The 23,742-nt window shown below is 43.6% G+C and overlaps 1 protein-coding gene across 6 annotated transcripts in view; it reads right to left on the bottom strand.

The window, feature by feature from the left end:
- Positions 1-411: 411 nt before the first annotated feature.
- Positions 412-23,742, bottom strand: part of ppargc1b (peroxisome proliferator-activated receptor gamma, coactivator 1 beta) — a 115,889-nt gene continuing 92,558 nt past the window's right edge. For 3 of the 6 annotated variants that reach the window (XM_067519306.1, XM_067519304.1, XM_067519305.1), the window contains 10 exons: positions 22,106-22,306; positions 15,433-15,558; positions 11,495-12,500; positions 10,122-10,167; positions 8,228-8,292; positions 7,214-7,847; positions 6,450-6,507; positions 6,086-6,204; positions 5,519-5,646; positions 412-5,345 (listed from right to left, as the gene is read on the bottom strand). In XM_067519306.1, coding sequence (XP_067375407.1) covers positions 5,254-5,345; positions 5,519-5,646; positions 6,086-6,204; positions 6,450-6,507; positions 7,214-7,847; positions 8,228-8,292; positions 10,122-10,167; positions 11,495-12,500; positions 15,433-15,558; positions 22,106-22,252 — 2,421 coding nt within the window. In that variant the 5' untranslated portion in view covers positions 22,253-22,306 and the 3' untranslated portion in view covers positions 412-5,253. Of the gene's footprint in view, positions 5,346-5,518; positions 5,647-6,085; positions 6,205-6,449; positions 6,508-7,213; positions 7,848-8,227; positions 8,293-10,121; positions 10,168-11,494; positions 12,501-15,432; positions 15,559-21,196; positions 21,355-21,468; positions 22,061-22,105; positions 22,307-23,742 lie in introns of those variants that run through there. The other 3 variants (XR_010915435.1, XM_067519307.1, XM_067519308.1) reach the window with 3 other exon arrangements.

The following is a 23,742-nucleotide window of genomic DNA, read 5'->3' as shown; positions in this document are numbered from 1 at the left end:
ATCTAGATATCTACACAAACACACAAATATATATTCATATATATGTATATACCTTTCTATAATATGGCTATTGAAAAAGATTTAATTACGTCAGTAATTATTTCATAAACCACGCTGGACTGGAAAGGAGTTAAAACTGTAATAATAACAGCTAGTGGTAGCTTCACCCCCCACCCCCTGTTGATTTTTAAGGCTTGCCATGATGTGAAAAATGTGGTCGTTTCGATGTCTTTCACCTCTGGAACATTGGAGGCACCTTCACAGCTACGATGGCAGCAACTGTAGAAATCCCATCACGTCATTTGTCCGTTGGCTTTGCTCTTTAACGCTCAAGTTTGTAACTTCATCGAAACAGTTTCTTAGCAGAAATGTGTTTATAAAATGGACTTCTTTTTGGGGAGAGGTGCTGTTGATGCCTCTGACTGTCAGGTCACACTCATTGGACAGATATTTGCTTCTAAAAGGTTTTTGGGCAAAGCATCGGACCAGTCAGAGAATTTTAATCATTTCGTTTCTGCCGCTTTTTTCGACTATTCTATAAAGGTGATTCAGTCCAAATGCTTCATGTTTGTCATGAAGTCGGGTGCAGCAGTGAAAACATGATTTCTACAGCTTGTACCTCAACTAGTCTGAAAATATTTATCGGGGTCAAACAAGCGATAACTTTTTTTTTTTTTCCCTCTTGTCCTTCTTCCACCTTTTTTTTTTTAACCAAAGTCATACGTGTTTAGTTATTAGCTGATACTGTGATACAAGTAAGTGTCCAGTGCAACTCCAATTTAACCAAGCTGTGCACCATCAAAATGTGGTAATAACATAGTTACAACTGCCTCCTTTGAACAAGGAAGAACATATTGTGGCGATATCTCACTACTTGGGACGTTATTTGTGCAAGAGTATAGTATTAGTAGGATCTGTTTTACATGTGTTATGTGTTTTACGATTCAACTGAGCACAGTTTTCCTGTAGGTAGATTTTTTTTTTTTGTATTAGCTTTGTTTCGTGTTTAACAGCAGTCTACACACAGTACAGCAGCCTGTTGAGTCCACAAAGATACACAAATCCTCAAAAGATTGTTGAACGGCATCAATCAATCACACACTGTACATTATTACCTCCGTTTTTTTCACAAAGGCTGTCTTAAAGATAAGGTTATTATATTGCATCTTAAATTGGCTTTTAAGAAAACAGAAAAGAACAAAAACAAAAAAAATCAAAAATATTAAGTCATTTTATAAACGGCAAAGAAATAGAACCTTCTAGTGTGATAGTCTAAAGGGATACTTGTATATTTTTTTGTCTTTCTTATACAAAAGTATTGGACTCTGTGTAAAGTTATTTCAACAAGTATTCACTGGATTTCTTCCCTGTACTGAACAAAACTAACCTGATCTGCCCGCATCCTGTCTGATTAGCGATCAACTTCGACCTGCAACCTTAAAAACAAAAAAACAAACAAATTTAAAAAAGAAAAAACTGAAAAAACAAAAAAAAAAACACACACAATACATTTTCTGTTTACAATGAGGCATAGTGCTATATACACATTACATATTCATATATTATAATTTATCATTTTCAATATGTAAACCAGCACATTCTCTCACTTTTTAGTAGTATACATACTAAGCACAAGTACTCATTCAGTTGTTCGTGATTATTATATCATTTTTTACAATAATTGTTTTTCCCTTTTTTTTTGTTTTTGTTTTTTTCTTTTTAAGTTTACACCATGTTTCTCAATCAGTATGTATAGCACTAAATTGTTAGTTTTGGACGTCAGTTAGCCTGGAGAAGGTCCATCCTTCGAGGCCACTTTCTTTTTTTTTTCAAATACACTGAATAAGGCGCCTTTGTACTTAGTGTGCGTTTCCTAATAAAGTCAAAGGAGAATCGAGTGATGTAAACATTCAATTTTTTGTGTGTTAACAAGGAGCTGATTAGCTAGAGAAAGCACGAGAAAGAGGGATTATCTGTTTTACAAAAGAGAGGTTGGGGAAGACCAGGACACAAGGTCCGGTACCCGCAGAGACACAAAGCCACAGAGTCGGGCTGCGGAGGAGAGAAGGACCGAAGCAGGACAATACGGAGGCAAGAGAGATTGGAAATGCTGACCTGCAAGCAAACTCGAGTAACAACCAACCACCGAGCCACCGTTCACCTGCTCCCGAGTCGTCCTCAACAACCCGTCGACAGTGTCCGACTCCAACACGAGACAAAGACAAAACACTCAGTTTTACAAGGATGTACAGTTGAGACTCCAAGAAACAGATGCACCAAAACCCATTATCAAACAAGTGAAGGACAGAGTTCAAGATTCGATTTAGTGGTAGGAGTTGTAGTCAAACCAATTGAAAGACCGACCCCGGTACTACCCACAAGTGCCCATGGATACGGGAAACGCTCAGACAGAGAACGTTTCCAACAAAAAGGAGTGAGTGACTTACAAAACTGGAGGAGAAAGAGAGGGAGAGCATCCAGAAGGAGCAGGAGGAGGAGGAAATAAAAAGATGGGGAACATCGAAGGATGGATGGATGTGAGGTAGAGATGCTCAGCTCATACAGTACCTCCCGGAGGAGAAATCAGGTTCTCGGCCGATTGCTCTTTTTTAGTTATTTTAAATTCCATCCATTTCTGGTTCCCTGGCTGTGTTGTTGGTGGCTGTTTGGTGCCACTGGATTGGCAGGCTTGGAAGCTCTCTCCCTTTTCCTGGCATGTTGCTACTGGCTGCATCAGGAATGTAAATTAGGTTCTACCCAGGCTGCACTTGAAGCTAGAAATGGTCTCGTGCAGCCAGCGGGATCCCTAAGCAAGTCCACCCTGAAGCACTAAACGCTGCACAATTATTACATTCAGGTTCTTGAATACATTCTACATGTAGCTATCCATGAGTGGACCTTTTGAAACGCCACAAGTTAAGCTAATGTCAAGTACCAATGCCAACGCCAAAACAGTTAGAACATTTACCCATTTCAAGTTCGGTCTTTTGGAATTGTCATACAGAGTTTGGTATAAAAGTGTCGGTGGCTACCGATTTCTTTGTCCATTTAAGTCCTGCAAGCCGCAGTCCAAGCGTTAACACTAGTTGGTGGATTGGCTGTGGATTGGCTGTGGCTGTGTTGTTGCGTATAGCGGGACCCTCTCTAAGATACAGTAAGACCCATTTAGACTTGGAAAAAAAAGTTTAGCTGAAATCTAGCAAAGCAGAATTACAGTTTCTGAAAAACAAAGCAAACGGCAAACGACATAATTTAGCGTTGTAAGGAATCAGTAGGAGGACAGACATTTGGCCATAGTGATGTTGAGGGATGCTGGTTGGATATCAAATATTAGTTTTGATTCACCTCCAGTGACCCTGATTTTATCACACTCCAATCCTAACGAGGGTTGGGTTCCGCTAATGATTTCTAGTTCTTATTGGTTCTTTTATTCTTGTTCCTTTTCCTCATTCTGGTGTCGATCCGCTTTTACAAAGAGTCACTTTTTCAGTCACAAATGTGCATTTGGTCTTTGGCCTAAAGCACAAAGCCGTTTATCAACCTGTTCTTGTTTACCCAGTCTAGTTTTCCTGCCCATCAGGTAAATGGTAAATGGTCTGCACTTATATAGCGCTTTTCTACCTATTGGCACTCAAAGCACTTTACAGTGCTTCTTATTCACCCATTCACACACATTCATACACACATTCATACACCGATGGGGGAGCTGCTATGCAGCTGGCCAACACTCACCGGGAGCAACTAAGTTGGGGTTCAGTGTCTTGCTCAAGGACACTTCGACATGTGACCGGAGGAGCCGGGGATTGAACCAACAATTGTGAGATTGGTGGAAAACCGCTCTACCTTCCTGCGCCACAGTCGCCCGCCAGGTCCTTCCTGACAGACCGGCTACGTACGTCCTTGCAGATACGTAACCTAAGTTCAGTTTTCTTCTTCTCAGTCCACATAACGGACGCTCCTGAAGCGTCCAATCGTGAGCAAAGGACGCAAAGCGGCACTATTTGACGCCTCAGGAGCGTCAATATTTGACACTGGGGGATTAAAATGTGTTGGATCCTCTGGACCTTTAATTTGGAACCACTGGTTCCCAACTCTAATCCTGAACCTGCATCTATTTGCACAAAACTCTAATATTTCTATGAAAAGCCCAGGAACCAAGGATTTCAGTAAAAGACCCGAAACTTCTTTTTGACTTCGTCCATCGTTTAGGACTTTAAACGTCCTATGATGTGACTGTCAATCCACAACATGTTGAATATTCATGATAAGTGCTTCTCTAATCATCTCATGTTTGACTTTGAATTGACTGGAAACTATTTTGAGGTAATTTTTTTTTCCAAACCTAAGTTGGGGTCTTGATGGGAAAAGCGCCTGCAGCAGCCAGTAACAGATGCCCGAATAGTCAGCAGGGCAGAGTGGAGATGTGAGTCAAAGGGGAAAGTGGGGGGACAGTGGAGACATTTAGCTCCTTACAGTGCATAGATCAAATCAAGGAAGCACTACAATTACAAAAAGAAACCTTTTTTTTTTTTCTTCATTTTCGATCTGTAAACTTCAATCATCAAATGATTACGGTAAATGTTATTGGTATATGTCCATAACACACGCACGATAGATTTGAAAACTTAGAACATCCACAATTTTTCGCTAAAACAAAGCAGGGTTATTTCTTTTTTTTCTTGGTATTCGACCAATCGACTTCACGGCGAAAGACTTCACCATCCGTGACGGGAAACAGAGGCTTTTTTATTTTCTTACAAAACAAACAGAACGAGGAACACGCACACGCAGAAATACACACCACGAAGACCAACGCAAGGATAGCAAGGATTTGCTACAGAGGTCTCTCACGCCCGCTCTTCCAAGACAGGGTGATGATGTCACCAACACAGACAGGAAGCAGCTTCGTTGCTCAGCAGAGAACTGTATCGTTATCATTTGAAGTTGATGTACCATTGCTGAAAAAGTCCAAACTCCTCCATTGTCTCTTAAATCCTCAGGACTCCCAGCGACTTCCTCCATTTTAAGCAGTATCCTCCGGTGAAAGGAGCTTTAAAAAAAACAAAACAAAAACAAAACAAAAAAAAACACGCCAAGGTCCTCGTCGTTATTTATTCCAATGGTAAAAATGTAAACATTTTGCAAGGTGGCCTTGCATGGAGGTACTGAGTGGCCTCTCTGAGGGCCGAGCCATGTAGTCGGAGGGGTGTTGCTGCAGTTTACTAAGGCTGGCCAGTCAAGGGCACCGTGCCCTCAGCGGTGCAGGGACTTCTGGGCCTCCTTCAGCAGAGTGTCAAAGTCCAATGCATCGTACTTGCTCTTGACAGGACCCGGACCCGCCTCATCTGAAAATCAAACACAGTCATGAGGGATATTTCACAAGCTCCATTTGTTTCAGGTGAAACTCACTGTGTGCTTCAAGTAAACATTTCAGAGTTATAGCCACAATAGGGACAATACGTTTCCAGCCTTTTCAGTTCTTTTAGTGTGTGTGTGTGTGTGTGTGTGTGTTCATCACCGAGGTCTATGTAGCGTTTTCTTGTCAGTCTCCTTAGGCCCGCGGGTCCGTTCTGGAAAACAGTTTCCTGTTCTCTCCAGTGTCTCTGAAGTCCTGACTGGCGAATCTTTATCACCCCACAGCGCTCACTACGAGCAGACACATGCATTACACGAGAGACACGTTTGGGGAGATGTTGTCCATTTGTATCCAGTGTCTGTCTACTGGATCTACACCGTCTATGGACAACTCACAGCCTAAAAAGGTTTCTAACAAAAGGAGGCAAACGTCATGGCGATTTTTGTCCTCTGTAACAGACTTGGGCTGCAAAAGTTCAAAGTGAAGGGACCAACTCCAGTTTGGAGGTCAGTGACTTAATCAAGGGCAAAAGAAGGTTTGTCAAGACTGTTTCGTGCATTTTGCAGGACTAGATCTGAGATGGCCATTTGTGATGACCTGCTGTTTACTAGGTCCTATGGATTAAGGACACAGCAACATTATTCTGCAGGCTGCAGTTTGAACTCTACTCAGGACAAAGCTCCACCCTCTCTTCAGCTACAGCAGATGAAACCGGTTCAGGTCACCTACTTGTTGCATATGATGACTTTGCAGTCTTCTGTGTTGCCGAAAACCTGGAAGCGTTTTCTCAGCATGTTCTGGGTCACGCTGCTTGGCAGGTTGTGGATATAGAACACCTGGCAGTTGTCCTGTGGTAGCGGGGAAACCATAGCAACAGTCAGGACAACGCTGAATGCAGACAAACACGGAAGCTGAAGCAGGAAATGAGTGTAGGGTCCTGAGGCCTTATGAGTTTGTGTAAGTGAACATCTGAATGTTTAGGGGGAAAAACCTTCAGCTGTCTGATATTAGTCTGACTTTGGGCAAGAAAAAGTGTATTTATTGCAACTGTATTGCTCTAAGCTGGAGACAAGATTGTGAGTGTTCTATGTACCTCCTTAGACGTGGCTTTGTTCCCCTCCTTGTCATCAGGACACATCTCTGAGTTGTCACTAAAGGAGGACGAGGAAGAGAAAGACAGAGCAAATAGTAAGGATGGACACAAGGTAAAAGGAAAATGTCAGACAGAAGGAAGCAGGCAAACTGAAGGAAAAGACTTTCTCCCACGGACAGAAGTACAGGGTCACTCTGTCCTGTCTCATCTTTTTCCCTTACACCCATGTGGACTCATCAGGTCCCTCCAGGACTTCACTGATTGCGACATACCTCAAATTGCAGGACTAACTGACTAATGCATCTTACGCAGCGCTGACGGTCTTTTGTTGCCCCTGTCCCATCACATTTCAAATGTGCTACCTGAATCTAATTCGAAAGGAGGAATTTTTACCAAAACTTTTTTTAGTTTCAGGTCATTGGTTATTGTCGTCATGGCGTCCTATTGCTTTGACAACCATTTGCTTACACACATTGCTGCAGTCCAGTAAAACAAGCAGGACATAGTTCGGGACAACAGTCCACGACTGACGCTTTGACTTGAGGTGTGCATTTCCACCAAAGACGTCTCCATATGGAGGAAGAGTTCAGCTGATCATGGATGACACAGTTACTGTACATCATACTCACTATATTATCCTCATCCTCTCATTCTCTCACTACCTCTCTTGCTCTTTTTCTCTCTACATTTCACTGCCAATCTCCTCAGCCCACATCCTCACTTGTCTTTTCCCTCCTCTCACACTCACTGTCTTTCTGTCTCACCTAGAGTCTGTCTTGCTGGCAGGGGAGTCGGGACACAAGTGGAGGATGGGTGAGGGTGAGCGACATGCTGATGAGCATTCCGCCTCTTCCTCTGAGGCTGGTGGTGTGGCTGCTGCCGACTGGCAGCCTGACGGCTGTAGTGACCCCACCGCGGATGTGTGCTGCTCCTGCGGTTCTGCCGCTTCTGCCATCACCAGCGTCTCCTCGTACTCCTTCCCTTCAGATACCTGATCGACAAGGGCGCCAACTCCGTCACTCCCTCCTTGTGCCTGCAATATGGCGCCAAACATGGCAGCGCTTCGCTTGGCGCTCTTGCCGAGGCTCAGCACGCAGTAGTCGTGGTCACCAAATTTGCGATGGGCGTCACCGTCACCAGCCTGGCCCATACGTTGCAGCTGGGCGTACAACTCCGTCTGCTCTGGAAGCTTCCGCTGGTGGTGCCCACGGCTCCCTTTGGATGAGCCCTTTGTGGCAAAGTTGGTGTTTAAAGGTGTGTGAATAGATTCATTGCCAACTCCTCCTCCGTCGCTGCCAGTGCCACCACTTGACCCCGCACCGCCCTTTGCCCCTTCTGCTGGCTTGAAGAGCTCATCTTCGACAGGTTTGTGTGGTGGGGTAGTGGGGGGGGTAAGACCTGAGGTGGGTGAGGGAAGGGACATATGCATGAGCGGGACGATAACATCATAATTAATGACTTTGGTTTTGTTATCTCTAAACAAGAGTAGGCTCACAGTTTCTGTCTGTTCTTTATGCTAAGCTAAGCTGCTATGGCTCTAACTTGTGTACATTATATATATAATATACACACACATATACATATATATATCCTCTGACTATTCTTTTAAAACACTTATCATCTGTAGTTATGTGCAATGTTGATGAACAGCTTACTCCTAATCCTACGTATATTAAGATCATAATAGGTCCCACTGTCCGTTACGACCTTCATAGCATAACCAGTCAACATAAGTATATTTCTAAACAAATTAATGAGTAAACATGAGTGGAATTCACCTGCTGTTCCACACAGATCCACACTGAGCGTCTGCTCGAAGGGCTTGGTGCTGTACTGGGAGACTCTGTTGGTGGAGAGACAACAGATTAATAAAAAAAAAAAAAAAAAAGTTAAATGTTGCTGTGTCACTTCCAGGTTTCAGACATCCACATCATCACGAATGCATAAACGGCTCCCTGTAAAATCTGTTTAAAAATAAATAAATAAAAAACAGCTGATGTCTGCTCAATTTGAAATATGTTTTGTCTGTAAATGCTACTGGCATTTTCTCAGTGCTCCCCATTTCTTATCACAACAACCATATGTATTCTGCTGTCCTCTTCCCTATTCTTCTTCTGCTTTCTATTTCTGGCCGGCTGTCTCGCTTTCCCCAGTTGCCATGAAAGGCAGGAACGGTGCCGAGTGGATTGGCTTCAGGCGGGATATGGCGCAGAGAACACAACTTTTTATAAAAATGGTTTGGATTTTTTTTTCTCTTTTACGGTGAGCACTTCAGAAGACGGATTCGTTTGGAAGACGGACAGATGCCAGAGGGTCAAACAGGATTGCTGCTCAGCTTTGTGACTGGTTCTAGGGTTTGAGGCTGGGTTGGGAGGGGAGCTTAATGCAGCGAGGCCACTGTGTCCGGGACTAAATATCAGAGAAAACCAGCCAGGGATCCGAATACACTGAGGATTCTTGGGTTAAACAAAATACAGAATTTGGCTAAATTTGGTTTATTTCATGTGATCTTGTGAGAGATTCCTGCATACTGCACTCAATAACATGCAGTAAGCTTAATCCTGGCTCGGTTTTTTTGTTCCCATATTCTTACCACCTTACAACTTTTCCTTAAGAACAACAATGGTTGGAAATTTAAGATCCAGTCTGACCGTTCCAGTCAAACACTGGCCATTGCTGTTGTACTTTTCTTATTTGTGATTTAATCTTTCCCTCTTGCCAACAACAAATTTCTTTGTCATAAAAATGTATAATCAGTAGATTCTACATTATAATTAAGAAAGTGGAATTTAATTTAATTCCATTGTAATTAATTCTGAATTTAAATATGATCTAAAGCAATTAGCACCACATACTGCACTGAAAGCTACAGCAAAGGCAATTAAATCTATATTTTTGCAGCATAGTATATCAGACCATTCACTACTTGTAAATTCAAGTTCCCGTCATGTGGTTTTCGATGAATTCATGCAAAATTACCATCAGACACTAAATGGGGGAAACTCCATTACCTTGATCCACTGTTGCAGTGTGTATTCTGCATCAGAACCACAAACATGGACAGAACCTCACATTTGAAGTTGCTATGTTCTTTTGGCTCCTCTTACCTGAATCTGGTTCACAACCTACTGACTAATTAATAAATATGTTGGCTTAACGTGCTGGATTGTTGTTCTTTTTATAGAACACAAGATGCCAAAAAACCCTCCTGGTACAGTTTTTACAACGGGCTGTTTGCTGGCAGCAGTTACAAAACACCATAATTCAACACTGAATTTTAAAAGGTAATTTAAATTACATCACTTCATTATAAAGGCACACGTTTGTCACTCCAGATTTCCCAGGAGGCATCTACCTCTGCAGAGGCCTTTATTTTTATTTTAATGTGATTGGGATTTTTGAAGAATTACCATTGCTTACAAAGTACCAGGAGAGAATCTATTTATATCCTGTAGATATGTGTGTTACAGTGCAGCCACTTTGATTGCACCACACAGTTAAATATAAAGGAATCATAGCTCAGTATGGGGGCCGCAAAATATACTTGTACAATCTTGAAAATTAAGTACTCTGGTACTGGAGGAACATACTGTATGAAAAATGAAGGAGTACTTTAACCGAGCTTCTCCTGTATGATGAAACACAGCAGGTGATTTATACAGAGCTACTCACCCTGTGGACTTTGGGTTGAGAGGGAGACAGAGGCAGCTTTGCTTTTCTGCAATCAGAATAAAATAGCCAGTTACAACCAAGCATTAGAACTGCAAGCTGAATGGTCACGAAATATATCTGTGATTGCTTCCTACTCAGAAATGAGCAAATGTATAATTTGTTTGTATGTTGGACTAAACGCACATAGCTACTGAAAACGTGTCAACTCCGTTTTTTTCCCCCTTCACATCTTATGTCAGATCACAGCCTACTAATCGGTGTGATCAGCATTCACGTGGCATTATTCTCTATTCACATGTAGTGTTTCCAATGTGTTTCATTTGTTGAAATGCCAAAAAGAGTGAAACAAACGTTTTTTTGTTCAACATATTTAATTCAGCTACTACATTTGTTCCTTCATTATCAGAAATGGTCAAGAAATGCTCAATGAGTGTATGAAAAGAAACCTTTTTTGGTCTCTACACAACTAAAAATTTAATTCTATTTCACCCCTGCGTATAGTAAAATAATGAATTATCGGTGCATCCCCCTTATTTAAAAAAAAAAGAAAAAAAAAGGGTGTCGACGCTCAATGCTGGATAAGTGGCACCAGGTGTGTTAAATTGGGCTTGCATCCAGGTAAAATATTAATACAATAATATCTCCTTGAACATTTACTACATATATTACACACAAAAAGTGTTTACGTATACCAACTGTGAAGACCATGTGGAAGCAACAGAGGCATGGTGAGACTCTATCAGGAGCTAGGACACATCAACGCCTGCCAACCTGCCAAATGCGGGTACTAGCAACTGTAGTGTGTTGAATTTTACACATCTGAATTAATGACGATGTGACACTACAGCCCACACCAGCACTACCTGCACTGTGCCTTTGCTGATTGGTGGATTGTGAAGCCTATTGCCGGCGACAAATGACACTGTGAACAAGACGTTTCTGTGGAGAACGTGGTGGAGATGGACCTGTCACAATAATGTTACTGACTTATTGTACGATATCGACATGGGCAGCGCCTTAACCCAAGTGCTGTGTGACAGATGATAATCGGCAGGCTAATCAAACCGGTGACTCAATATTTATCTGTACTTAAACTCTGGATGGTCATCAGAGTGGACATGTCTTCTCTTCTTATTGTAACTGAGCTGTGTCTGGATCATTTCCCTTTTTGTGTGGAGTTGCAGGTGAGATACGTTCAGGGACACTACAACGTGTAGTACATCTGTGTTTAGAAAGCGGCTCTGAGCAATAGGACCTAAGCAATTGACCAAACTAGAATTTTGGGAGGTGTCTTCATAAAATCTGATATTAGCAGCTATAAAATTTGAGAATGAAAGCCTGCAGTTGGTACAGTTGCCTTTTTGGTCTCTCACCGCTGTGGCAACAGGGTTTGGTCGGCTCCATTGTACCAGAGCTGCTGTCGCCCAACGTTAGCTGCTCTGGTTGCATCCTCGATGTGGTTCCCCCTCCTGCTTGTGTTGGCAGGACTTTGACCTCCGCCTGGTCTTTCCCCTCTCTGTCCCTCGCCCTCCCAGGCCGCAGCCTCTTGGCAAAGCGACTGGGAAAGGAGGCCAGACGTCTGGAGCGCCGAACTGAGAAGGAGCCGCCGTCCTCTGTGGTCTCCTCTGGGCTTTGAGGCACCTCGGGGAAGGAAGTGTCCTTACTAAGCTCGGGTTTAGGGGTGGTGGAGCTGGATGCCTGAGCTGGCATCGCTTTAACGGGGCCAGAAGGAACAGGTGCTCCCCCTCTGTTGGAAATGTGTAATTGGGAGTAGGGCGGGCTGTGCAGTCTATAAGGCTTGCTCACATCGAAAGAGCTGCTCTGCTGAAGGAGTTCGCGCAGAAGGGAGTTGTCCTTCATCTCCCTTCGCTTCGCAAATGGGAGCCGCCGTGGGACACTGTTGCCTGTCCCAGTCAAGCCCCCACTAGTCCCAGCAGTGGCCACGAGGACAACTCTGCTGTGGGAGTTTGTGGCAGCCAGACGGGAGGCCTCGGGTCTGGCCCGAGGCCTCTGGAGGTCCTTACGCTCTGAGCCCTGCTGCTTGCGTATGGGCAGGCAGTAGGTGTGCATGTACGTGATCAGCTCCACCACTGAGTGCAGTTCCTTATCTGAGCTGAACTGAGGCTTAGCTGGCTCAGCAGCAACAACTGCTGGTGCCTCTACCTCGCTGCTGGAAGACTCCTCTTCCTCTTCCCCCTCATCCTCCTCATCCTCCTCAGACTCGCTGTCCTCATCCTCCACTTCCTCTTCGTCCTCCTCTGTATCGGGAGTGAGGTTGTCCTCTGCGACTTGGGCAGTGGTGAGGTGGCGGTGGAGCTCAGTGCACAGGCGGCCTGCAGGACGTACGGCACGGGGCTTCCGCTCCTGAGGTAGGTCAGTCTGAGGTTGACAAAGAGAGACACAAACATAAAACCTGTTTGCTCCCGACATGGCCGAAAATCTGCACAACGTGTCAATTTCATTCACTTTTGATGTCACTTTTTTTTCTTATTTGGCAGTTTAACCAAACTTTACCAGAGTCCTGCACCAGGTGTACCCGTAAAAAAAGTTCCACATTACAAAAAGGTATTCAATTGTGGTTATGGCCACTGGTAAACGTTGACTAAATGCAGGTGGATAGTGAGTGAAAGATCGCCCTCTGACTAGCACAATTTTAATGGCAGTGCATCACAGCTTGCTGCGTGGCTGCAGACTGCTCAGTGCTCACTGAGCCCTGTCCGTATTGTAGCTGATTGGTGTGTGTGTGTGTGTGTGTTTAACCAAAGTTTTCTGATGCCACGGGTCGGGTGGAGTCGGATTTCCGGATAAGCGCGGGGAAAGGCTCAGGTCAGGTCCCGAGCTTTGTGGGTTTACAAAATTGGACCCGTGCAAGACTCTGATCTCTAATATAGATATGGTGAAAATAAAAGGGCTGAAATTGCAGTGGATAGAACATTAACTTGTGACCCTGCTCTTTAGATCAGGCTTTAAGAACATCACGCTCCTATAATAAGTCAATAAATGTGAGAATGAATTTGCCAACAGCAATCAGCCAATTTGTCAGGTCCCCTACGAGAAGCTTTTGGTTATTTTGCTTACAGGTAGAAATTGTTGTTAGATGTTTTCACCTACAGTTTATTTCCCCAGGCAACGCCACATCTTCTACTTTTTTCCCTGCTGCACTTTTTTGATTAATGTTAAAATGCCTCGAGAGTCACAGTTCTGCAGAAGACAACTTTCCTGGCAGTGACAGTTTAACAGGGAAATATTCCGATTCGCTGCTGGTTAATACTGTGCATATGTTAGTTTAAAAATGAATGATGGATTTTATAATAAAGACTTCACCCACTTCTTAAATTAAAGTGTGATATACAATATGCGTGTTGCTGATTTCTTTTCCTGCCTTTGTTCTTCACCATCCTAGTAAACTCAGTTTTATTTTGGACACATTCAGCGATGCATCATACATATCCGTCAGACTCAAGCCCTCTGACATCTACAGTCCATGCTTTAGCTTAAAGAGGTTTCCTCTTGTGTTCAATGCCACTGAAACTATTCTCGTCACATTGTCCACAGCCGTTCATAGAACCGTGAAAAATGGACCACCAACCCACACAGGCGTGAACGCACAGGTGTATCTTCAATTTCCTGCCCTGGATGCAGGAACACCGAGCACAAAGCCGTAAATTCTGCTTCTGACTCGTGAGGGAGGATTCAGGGTGCAGCTGCAGCAAAATGCTGATCTTCCTCTTACAGAGGGAGCACAGAACAAGAGGCCGTGATTCAGTGCTGCCCTCTTGCCCTGTCAGTCGATACTTCTGCCATCTGCCACAGCAAAGCCAGGCTACTCTAAAACCAAAGCTCACACACACTCTCTCTCTCGCACGCATGCTGCCAGCAACAGAGAGGATAGGAGAGTGTGTGATGAACACAGGCTGGCTTATTCCCACACTGCATCCTATTTTGTACCTTCCTTCCTTCGGTCGAAGGCTGACCGTGGTTTAATGCTCGTCCAAGATAAACGACTACTGTTGTAATCAATGACCACTCGAAGCACAATGCTAGCAGCTCTCCAATTACTGCTAAGTCATACAGCAGTAGCTATTGTAAATGTCCTCTCTTCCCCAACAGCACATTTATCACGGGCGGCAGTTGAAGGCCTCTGCGAGCTGGACGGCCCGAGGAGTTTTTATTTCAAAAGGAGATATTTCAAAAACTGTTGTTCTTGTTGGAGGACTACTGGATCGACCTGGGAAGGTTTTTCCACTTTTCCCGTTCCTGGCAAAACTTGACCAATACTGATGTGTAGTTAATAACTGATACACATTTACAGTGGTTCCATAAGCATCTTATTGTGAGCACTGATCAAAACCCCTAAATGTGATGCTTAAATTCTATCCTGAACGCACATTAAACAGGGCCTGAGAGGTCAGAGGGCCCTGGGCCACAGCCTTTGTTAGAAGGCAGCGCTAATATGTCCTGTTTAAAAGTGTGAGGTCCCAAATTATGAACTCAGAAACGACCAGTAACTGTTAAAAAAGAGACGCGTGATGACAAGGATGATTGGATGCAACAAAAAAAAAAAAAAGACACGTGACAGCGTTTCCGAACCAAGCGTTTCCCGATCGACCCTCTCAACTAAAACCACTTTGTAAAGCGCAAAGCAGAGCTTTTCGAGGCAGAACAGAAACCAATGTTCAATGGTGGTGGGAACCAGCACACACACAGCAGGCTCACACACTCTTTACACCCAGCTTTCTATCTCTGCCTCCTCCCAGTCCCATGATCATGTCCCTCTACCTCCACCTTTACTTTTACAGACAGAGGGAATTGCTTGCAGAGAACTAGAGGAAACGTCAGAACTACCTAAAGACTTTCAGGCCATTTCCTGCATCAGTTATAATGAGGAAAGCTTAGATGTATGTTTAATATCTGCATATATGCACTGAGCTGACTTTAGCCTAATTATAATCACAACGACTGACACCTTTTTGAAGACCACCTTCTGCAGTGAGGTGGGGGGGGGGCTGACTGCAGTCCCTGCATGCAACAACAAATTACTTTTGCTTCAAATCACCACCTGTGAGAGGAAGTGAGTGGGTGAAATCCAATTTTGTTATCTCACCAGCCTTCAGGAGACACAGGAACTGAGGCGTTAAGCAGTGCAAACAGATGTGTGAGACTGGGGTCACAACAGAACAGTCAGTTCTGAAAAAGGCTGAAGAGGAGTTTTGTTGCAGGACAAATACTGTAGGTGAAGGCATCTGAGTCTAAAACACTTTTTACAATCACGTTAAAAACAACCAGACAAATTTATGTCTACGTGGCTCACCTTGACCAGGGGTCTGACCGGCCGGAGGTGGAGGCTTCTGTTGCTATAGCGATGGCTGTGGACTCCATCTTTGTGTGCGTCCATTCCTGTGGGCACATTGGGAGGAGTCAGCAGCAGCTTCTTGAGCTGGAGAATCAGAACAAGGAGAGAAGACGACACAAATTAGTCCACATGAAAATCCTTCTTTTTCCAATCATGGGGGTTAAAAGAGAGGATATTTGGACTTTATCAGGAATATACGTCCGTTTCCCTTTTCTCTGGTTTGCATTACCAAAAGAAGAGGAAAACTGGTCAGAAGTGTAAATGAAAGCATCCAACATGTGGCTCTTTTTGAATCTAAATTCTGTTATAAGCTGTTAAACACCCTGGAGATAAATGCGTGTACAAGGGAATAATGTGCAGAAGAGGCCACGAGGTTTCATCCTGCACATTTATCACGTCACTAAAGCTGACAGCTACATGGCACATTCGCATCCCCCACTGAAGAGCTGGATTCAGCAGTTACATCTCTGTTCCTCGCTCTCCTTCATCCTTCCATGGTCACATTTTTTTTAATCAAGCCTCCCATTCAGTTCTCGTGGCTTGGCCCCCCTTGGTCTCCTCCATTGCTTGCTCTGATCCCTGTACCATTTTGCTTCCCCTTTCCAGATCTCATCTCCACCCTTTCTCTCCATCTTTTTGAGCGCTTGCACCCATCTTCATCCAAACCTCTCCTCCTCCTCCCTTCTTAATGCCTTCCTTCTTTGCTCTCTCTTTATTTTCTGGCCAACCTCAAGTCGCATTGGATCAAACAAAAAGCTACAGATAAGACCGACAGACCCCCCCCACCCCCCCTTCCCTGGGTATTACCTTTCAAATGGATATTAGCACAACAGCTCCTCATTTCCCACTCTGCTTTCATTGCTTTATTTCATCTGTCTGTTCATCCATTCATTCCATTGCCTAGCTTCATGACAGGGCTATCAGCTGATATAAATCAGCTTAGGTAGAAAATCCCCCGCTAAGCTGTGCAGCGTTTGCTCCAGGAGAAAATGCATGTGATGTGGAAAATGCAGATGTGATAGGAACGAGGATCGGAGCAGGAAGATATCGGGGCTTCCCAAATGAATTCACTTGTGGCGAACATACTGGAGGTCTTCAACTGTGCTCACCTGTCTGTGCCTGTATGCAAAGTCTTTCCTGCCCAGGACAAATCAACTGTCTGACCTGAAATGATTCAAATGTTATTAAAGCCTCTCAGTCAGAATAAAGGACGATGGGGATTTTGACAGTTTGAGCGCTGCAGGCTGAGTCTTCAAAGCCAGAATTTGGAAAGTGCATAATTAAATATCAGGCAGCGTGATGGAGTCGACTAAGAAGATTTCAGCTTTTGGGCTTGAAGATGAAGTTGACGTTAGCTCAGCTCGAGTTCTCAGAATACATTTTGTAGTTTAAATCGACGTGAGTGGATGAACTGGGTGATTTCAGCCTGGTGTTTTCTTCATCATAGCAACAGCAGCTGTGCCTCTATTGAGAGACATTTTTTTTTAACTCAAATCAGTCCGATGGAGCTTCCCGCTCCAATATGATGTTTTGCCTGATGCTCACGAGCCGACACACTCTGCACAGCCCTTAGCAATTTATGATAATTAAGAAGCTGCAGTTTACTAATCCAGCAGAAATCACTGACATTCTCTCATTGGCTAGAAGAGCGAGCCTCATGTGAAAGTCAATCGGACTCCTCTTCACTTTAAGAAGTTTTAGAACTTACTTCTCAATTTTTTTTTACATGGTTCAGCCGTTTCAGTTGAACAGCCATGTATATCACTCGTACACGTAACACAGTGGGACTGTAGAACAACATGAGACAGCACTAGGTTTGGTCCTTAAACTCACTTTCAGGTCCGATTCACCACTTGTGGTTTTATTTTTTTGCCATTATTACAATGCACCATTCACATCTTTACACAGGTACATGAATACAACTGGCTGAGCTAGATACAGTATAGTAGCACATGTAGTGTCACTTTACAGGATTTTATTAATTTGATACAACATTAAGAAAAAAGTTAAAAATATTGAGATACGGTAGAAGCCTTTACACAAAGAGATGTTTATCTAAAAAATAAATAAATAAATAACTACAACGTGGTGACGGTTTAGTCTATAGTTAAAAATACTGTAATGCTTTAGTGAGTCCAACATTACCACCCGGCAGAGCTGGCTGCAACCACAGAATACTATCTGGGTCAAATGACTGAACGGGCTGATTGCCTGCATTGCTAATGGGGCCACCATGGCCCTTTGTGGGCGAGCCAACTTGGCTCAGAGCACGTGATGATGCTCCTCTGAGAGTCCCATTGAGGAAAGTGAAGAGGAGACTGAAGGTTTGTGTCTGTGGGAAACGTTGAAAACAGTCCAGCAGCGTCCAGGCCCCTGAAAAACTCTGCATTCAAAGTACTTATTCAAAGGTCGATCCCTAAATGACACAAAGCATCAGTCCCTTTTATTCATTAAGTAATGTTTATCAGAAACTGCATTTCTACTGCTAATACTGAGTTCTATAGGACCTTTTATATACATCAGTGTGTCAGGATTTATTAAATAACATAAAAGTATTTATTTTAAATAAATTTGTAAATATTTTACGCTCAATCAATAATGAAATTGGGTTATCGTTAATGTGAATCTCATCAACCTAATAACCTAGAAAACTAATCTGTGAAAAAGACACAGAAATGAACACACACACACACACACACACACACACAGTGTGTGTGGGGCTGTGTGGTCACCTACAGCATCACTTCCCACCGTTAGAGGGCAGCACCACACTCAAAGCTGCACACTTGAATGACAGTAATCATGTGATTTTAAACCACTCAACTGATGGAAATAGAGGATGAAACACCCTCTCTCTCTCTCTCTCTCTCTCTCTCTCACACACACACACACACACACACACACACACACACACACACACACACACACCTGGCTGCTTTAGCAGAGTAAACAGCATAATGTTATTATACCAGGCTTTTCTCTGGGAGTGGACGTGAATGTTGCGCTGCTATTATTTGCCCATGACAGTGTCGGCAAAGGAACCAGGATGCAGGATGATATGATTTATACACAGTAAGCTGAAATATTCTGCTTTCTGTCTGGGATCTACTGGAAGCATCACAGAGTTTCCACATCGGAAACACTGCATTTCTAAACGGTTAATCATTGAGTGAGCCTTGAAAAAAAATAGCTTGTAGGAATGAAGCTTATTTTTTCATACATTCTTGGGGGAAAAAAAGGGAAAAATATTTGTTTTCCCTGAGAGGAAACAAGACAGAAATACATGAATGAACCAAGTGGAATACGAAAATCACTGGGTTACGGGAGAGAGCAGTATAAATGCTACTTATACGTGTAAACAGCAATGTAAGCAGCGAAAGGTTTAGTATTTTTACAGGCGAATGGTGACACACGTAGTAGTGTAGTGATTAACAGAGATGATGGAGCACACGATCAATAAAACGACACCAATAGGTCAAATAATGCACCACAAAATGTCAGAGAGTTGTTTTCGACATAAAGATGGTAGCAGCCTAGCAGTGGTAGTGCGTGATCACGTGACAGAGAAAGAGGGCGGCGGGGATGCCAGGAAACTTTTAGGGAAAGTGTGCGTTATCTCACCGGCCTGTCAGAGGAAAGAAGCAACAACCTGCTGACTGAGTGCCACCATGCGTCTGTGGATGCGGTTATTGGAGGAAAGACAAGCTGCAGTAACACATGACATTGATGCACCATAAATAATGAAGGTGGGGGGAGGGGATGATTTTTAACATCTTTGTAACATGCAAACTCATAGTAAACAAAACTATTTTAAGTTTAGCATGAATTTATTTTTCTTAAAAATGTCTCTCCCAGCAAAAGCTGCTCAATTAATGTGTGCTGCTGAATTCTCCTGGGTCCCTGAACTACACACCACTACTTTCCAGCCTAGTCTTGAAACATCCACCTGCCTCTAGTTTTACTAGCTTTTATCTTTACAGGGACTAATGTTCAAAAGAAAATACATGATTTGCACAAAAAGCATTGCTGTGTTGATGTCAGGAATTCAAGGGCTGATGGATGTAAGTACAGTGTGATGGAGAGGTGGTGTTGTTCAGCAAATGTCTGTCTGTTCTTACTGCATAGAAATAGAAACAAAATAATAATAAATAAATAAATAATAAAATTAAAATGAGGCATAACTAACTAATTAACCAACGTCCACTTAGTCCTATTTTAACCAAAGCTGACTGGTATCAACAAGTCTCGAAGGTGAAACAAGGGCAGGGCAGTCACGCGTGGAGCGGCAGTGTTTTGCAGAACAACAGTGAAGACGATGGCATCGGGTAGCTTGACCTCTCGGCAACACCGACGTGTTGTTTGGACCAAACAACACCTTTGTGGCTTTCGAGACTGAAGCAACCAACCAGTTGTGTTGGTTTTTTTTTTGGCTGTTACTATGCCTGCATACCAAACAAAGAGCTTCAGTGACTAAAAAGAGGAAGCAACTGGCAAAAAAGAAAAAAGAAAAAAGAAAAAAAAACAAACATGAGGCACCATTTAATGCTAGGAAGCATCAATAAAACGTGTTTGAGGATAAATACGTTTGGAAAAAAAACAAAACACTGACTTTACTGGTGAGGGAAACAGGGAAGGTTCAGTCACCACGAGAGTTGAACTTTGATGAGAGAAAAAAAACCTGGGGCCCTTGTTTTGATGCCCTGAGAGGCCTAGTGAAGCTGCAAAGGCTCACAACAGCCCAACTGTGCAGTGCACACTTGTTAGTTTGCCATTTTATTCAATTTTACTCCCACGAGTGCCAAACTACTGTAGCCTTCATTCGTTTCCACCAATTTGGCAGGAATGTCACACCCTCTGGTCATTTCAGGCTACCAACAGTGTGGGACGAGGAAAAAAAAAAGGTGCAACTTTTGCGGAGAGAAATGCATCTCCCTCATGTTTAAAAGCATCAAATGCAGCTCTACGCACTCAGGAGTTCTGCTGCATGAGATGCCAGGTCTGTGCTAACGAGCAGCTCATGGTGGAGTTAGTTGGTGACTACCCCTCGTGTGTTACCGCCACGTTTGTACGCACTAAAAGCCTTAACCAATCTCCACTGACTTCGCTCACTGACGTGCTTTATAGTTCAGCTCGGTGTGTGATTACAAATGGGGAAGGCATGGGAGCTCTGGGAAAATTTACGCTGCAGGTATTCAGATATCCGGCATGACTCACGGGGCGACAAACAATGGTATCTTTGTAGGCTGCTGCTAAATCAGAGCGCACAAGAAAAGCCTGTAAGCAGCCCCTTTGCTGTGGAATTTAATTCAAATTAAGGAAGCGGGCTGGATTCATCTTGACAAGTGCAATAAGGCTGCATTACAGCACTAATCATAAGTCGTTTATTGCAATGAAATGGCTTCCTGCTTCAATTAAGCTGCAGAGCCCAGTGTGGGCCGGCATTCCTCTGACAGCAGCGCTCCACACTGAAAGTAGGGCAAAATCTTAACTGTAAGGGGATACGGCATTTTGTTGTTCCTGTATAGTGAGGTGAGGACACAGCACGGAGGGGTGGGGGGGGTGGGGTTGTTCAGGTGCAAGCAGTGGCTGCTGACTGCGGGGGAGGGGAGGAGGGGGAAGATAGAGGGCCCAGCAGCAGTGTGGGAAAAAGAGAGAAAACCAGCAAACACACAGTCGAGCACTAACTAGCTTGGATTACTATACTGTGAAACCTTTTCCATACTTCAACCGTATTTTTGTTGTTTTACGCATCATCCCCATCAATTATGATCACTCAGAACTCTCCAAAGTAATCCTGAGCGATGGGGACCTGTTGTTACTGGCAGCATTCCACGTAGGGCATGCCGTCACCAACACACACTCTGGAAACAATGGCCAAATCTAAGAAGATAAGATTCACATCATAAAGTTAACAACATTTAATTCATTTAATTAATAGGCGTGCTGCCTAAAAATGTTTTTAACTGTACAAGAGTTCATGAACAAGTGACCTACTAGCAAACGTTTACTACGGGTTTTAATCCAGTACTGACCCTCAATGAAAGATTATCATAATTGTCCTCGTTCCCAAAATCAAACTGAATTAAATTCCTGGTAAAGGGCCTTTAATATGCTTCTGTAATGTTCTGGTGGTCCTTAGAAATCCTGCAATCTGCACACCGAACGGGGCTGGATGAAAGGTGACTGTTGCCTCAGCGCCGCTCTGTTTTCCTGGAGTTAAACGTAGACTTTGAACCTCGCGGCCCGACAAGGGGGAACATCAAGGTTAGCAAATGAGACACAGATTTAGATAGTGGGGGGAAAAAAGAGGCAGTGGGAGCATGGGAAAGCGGAGGCACAGTGTGGCAGAGGGTGTGGAGGGGGGTGGGAGGATGCGGTTTGAAGCATGCACTTCAACAAGTCACAGTTTTTCAGCAGCAAGAGACTTTTGATTTTGAGACTGCTGATATAAAACAAAAACAAAACAAAAAAAAAACATCAGGGCATTTCAGGTGAGATTAAGTAAGATTATCCAACTTGGATAAGATTTCGTGTGTGTTGCGAAACAATCCCAGGGGACATGTTACCCAATAACCATGCCATGCAGGGAGACACAACGCCCCGTCTACAGGGAGTAAAGACGTGTTCATACCAGCGATAGGTCCTCTGTCTCGCCCCCCATGGGCTGGCTGAAGTCCCCTTCGCTGAGAGGAAGACTGTCCTCTTCCTCCTCGTCCCGTTCAGGCTCCTCCTCCAGGGTGGGGAAGACGGAGAGTCCCCCCACTTCGGCGTCCACCATGCCATCGAGGCTGTCGGTCAGAACGGCCAGCAGAGCCGCGTTCTCCTCTTCTATCTGTGGGGGGGGGTCAAACGCGTAACGAACACGGGTTAGAATAGTACAAACCCAACTCCACCCAGCTCCGCCATGATCTCCTATCGTCTCCTACGACTACTCTGACCGGTCCAACTGTGCTCAGAGGACCCCTACACTAAGCTAACTGGACCTATGAATAAACCTGAAACCCTTTTGTATTTTCAGATTCACACGGGCAGTTTTGATGGATAAAGATATTAAATGGGCTTTCTGTGACCCCAGCCCTGCAGTCCACAGAAATACCAGCCCCGTATGACTCTTTCAGTCTCGAGTCATCAAGGCGGTTGGAAAATAACTAACAGCTGATCATTTTATATCTGTATTTGACATTTACAGCTGGAAATGATTGAGTCTTTGGGAAGCTCTGCGTCACTGTAGAATCAGTTCCTGAATCCTCGTCTCCTCTATCTCCCTTACTCCAACTCTGAGAGCTTTGACATTCATTACACCAGGAATTATAGGTCTATTTCCTTAAACTGCACTAGTTTCCAAATTCTCTGCATCAGTGTGATTGTGTTGCCGTTTGATTCTCTCTTGGCTTGCTGCCATTTTTGGCAAAAATGTGAAGCATGAAAAGGGTCAAATTTGAAAATAATCAGCGGAAAACCTGGCATATCTGCGATTTCAGTCCAAGGTTTGCTCATTTTCCAGTTCGTCTCTCCTGTTACATCCACACTGGGGATGTTTAATGTTATAGAGCTGCCATCTTGCTGAGAGCAGAGTCTGCTGGAGAGGTGATAGCGTGGCTGGCCTATGGGAAGCCACCAAGCTCCATTCATCTGTCTCTCCCTTTTATCATCCAGCTCTATCTGTTCCCTGCTGCCAAGCTATTTATTATTATTAAATTCATCCTCTGTCTGAGGCAATTTGCATTCTCTTCAATGCTGCAATCTGGATTTAGAACTTGTCTTCTGGATGTCAAGAGCTACTGATGAGGTAGTACATTTTGCAGTTTTGTACAGTAAAGGATGCCTGTCCAGATAATCACACTTGCCTTTGGCTGAAATAGATACACACACGTTTAACTCATTTACTTACTTTTCCATTTACTGTTGCATCACCACACATGGGTCTGAATCTAACGTCTGATACATGGCTTTAAAATCAATGAGATTTGCTTTTCGTCATACTCAAATGTCATTTCCACTTTTGATTTTATATCTCAGTTAGTCTCAGTAGATGCGTCATAATCAGAGAGGCTTCATTAGCATTATCAGTATGATTGTACATTGGCAAGTACTCGTGGATGTTACCTGATTATATTAATTATCTAAGATAGACGTTAATTAGATTCTCTGGATAAAAATTCATTAAAACACACACACACACACACACACACACACACACACACACACACACACAGAAAGTAATTCACGATGACATGGGGAGCAAAACATATAAGTTTTTCATAAGCA

This window comes from Channa argus, chromosome 10 (assembly GCF_033026475.1).
Source record: "Channa argus isolate prfri chromosome 10, Channa argus male v1.0, whole genome shotgun sequence".
In the NCBI taxonomy this organism is placed as follows: Eukaryota; Metazoa; Chordata; class Actinopteri; order Anabantiformes; family Channidae; genus Channa; species Channa argus.
Note: the sequence above shows the minus strand (reverse complement) of the source record. Positions and strands in the feature narration are given on the sequence as shown.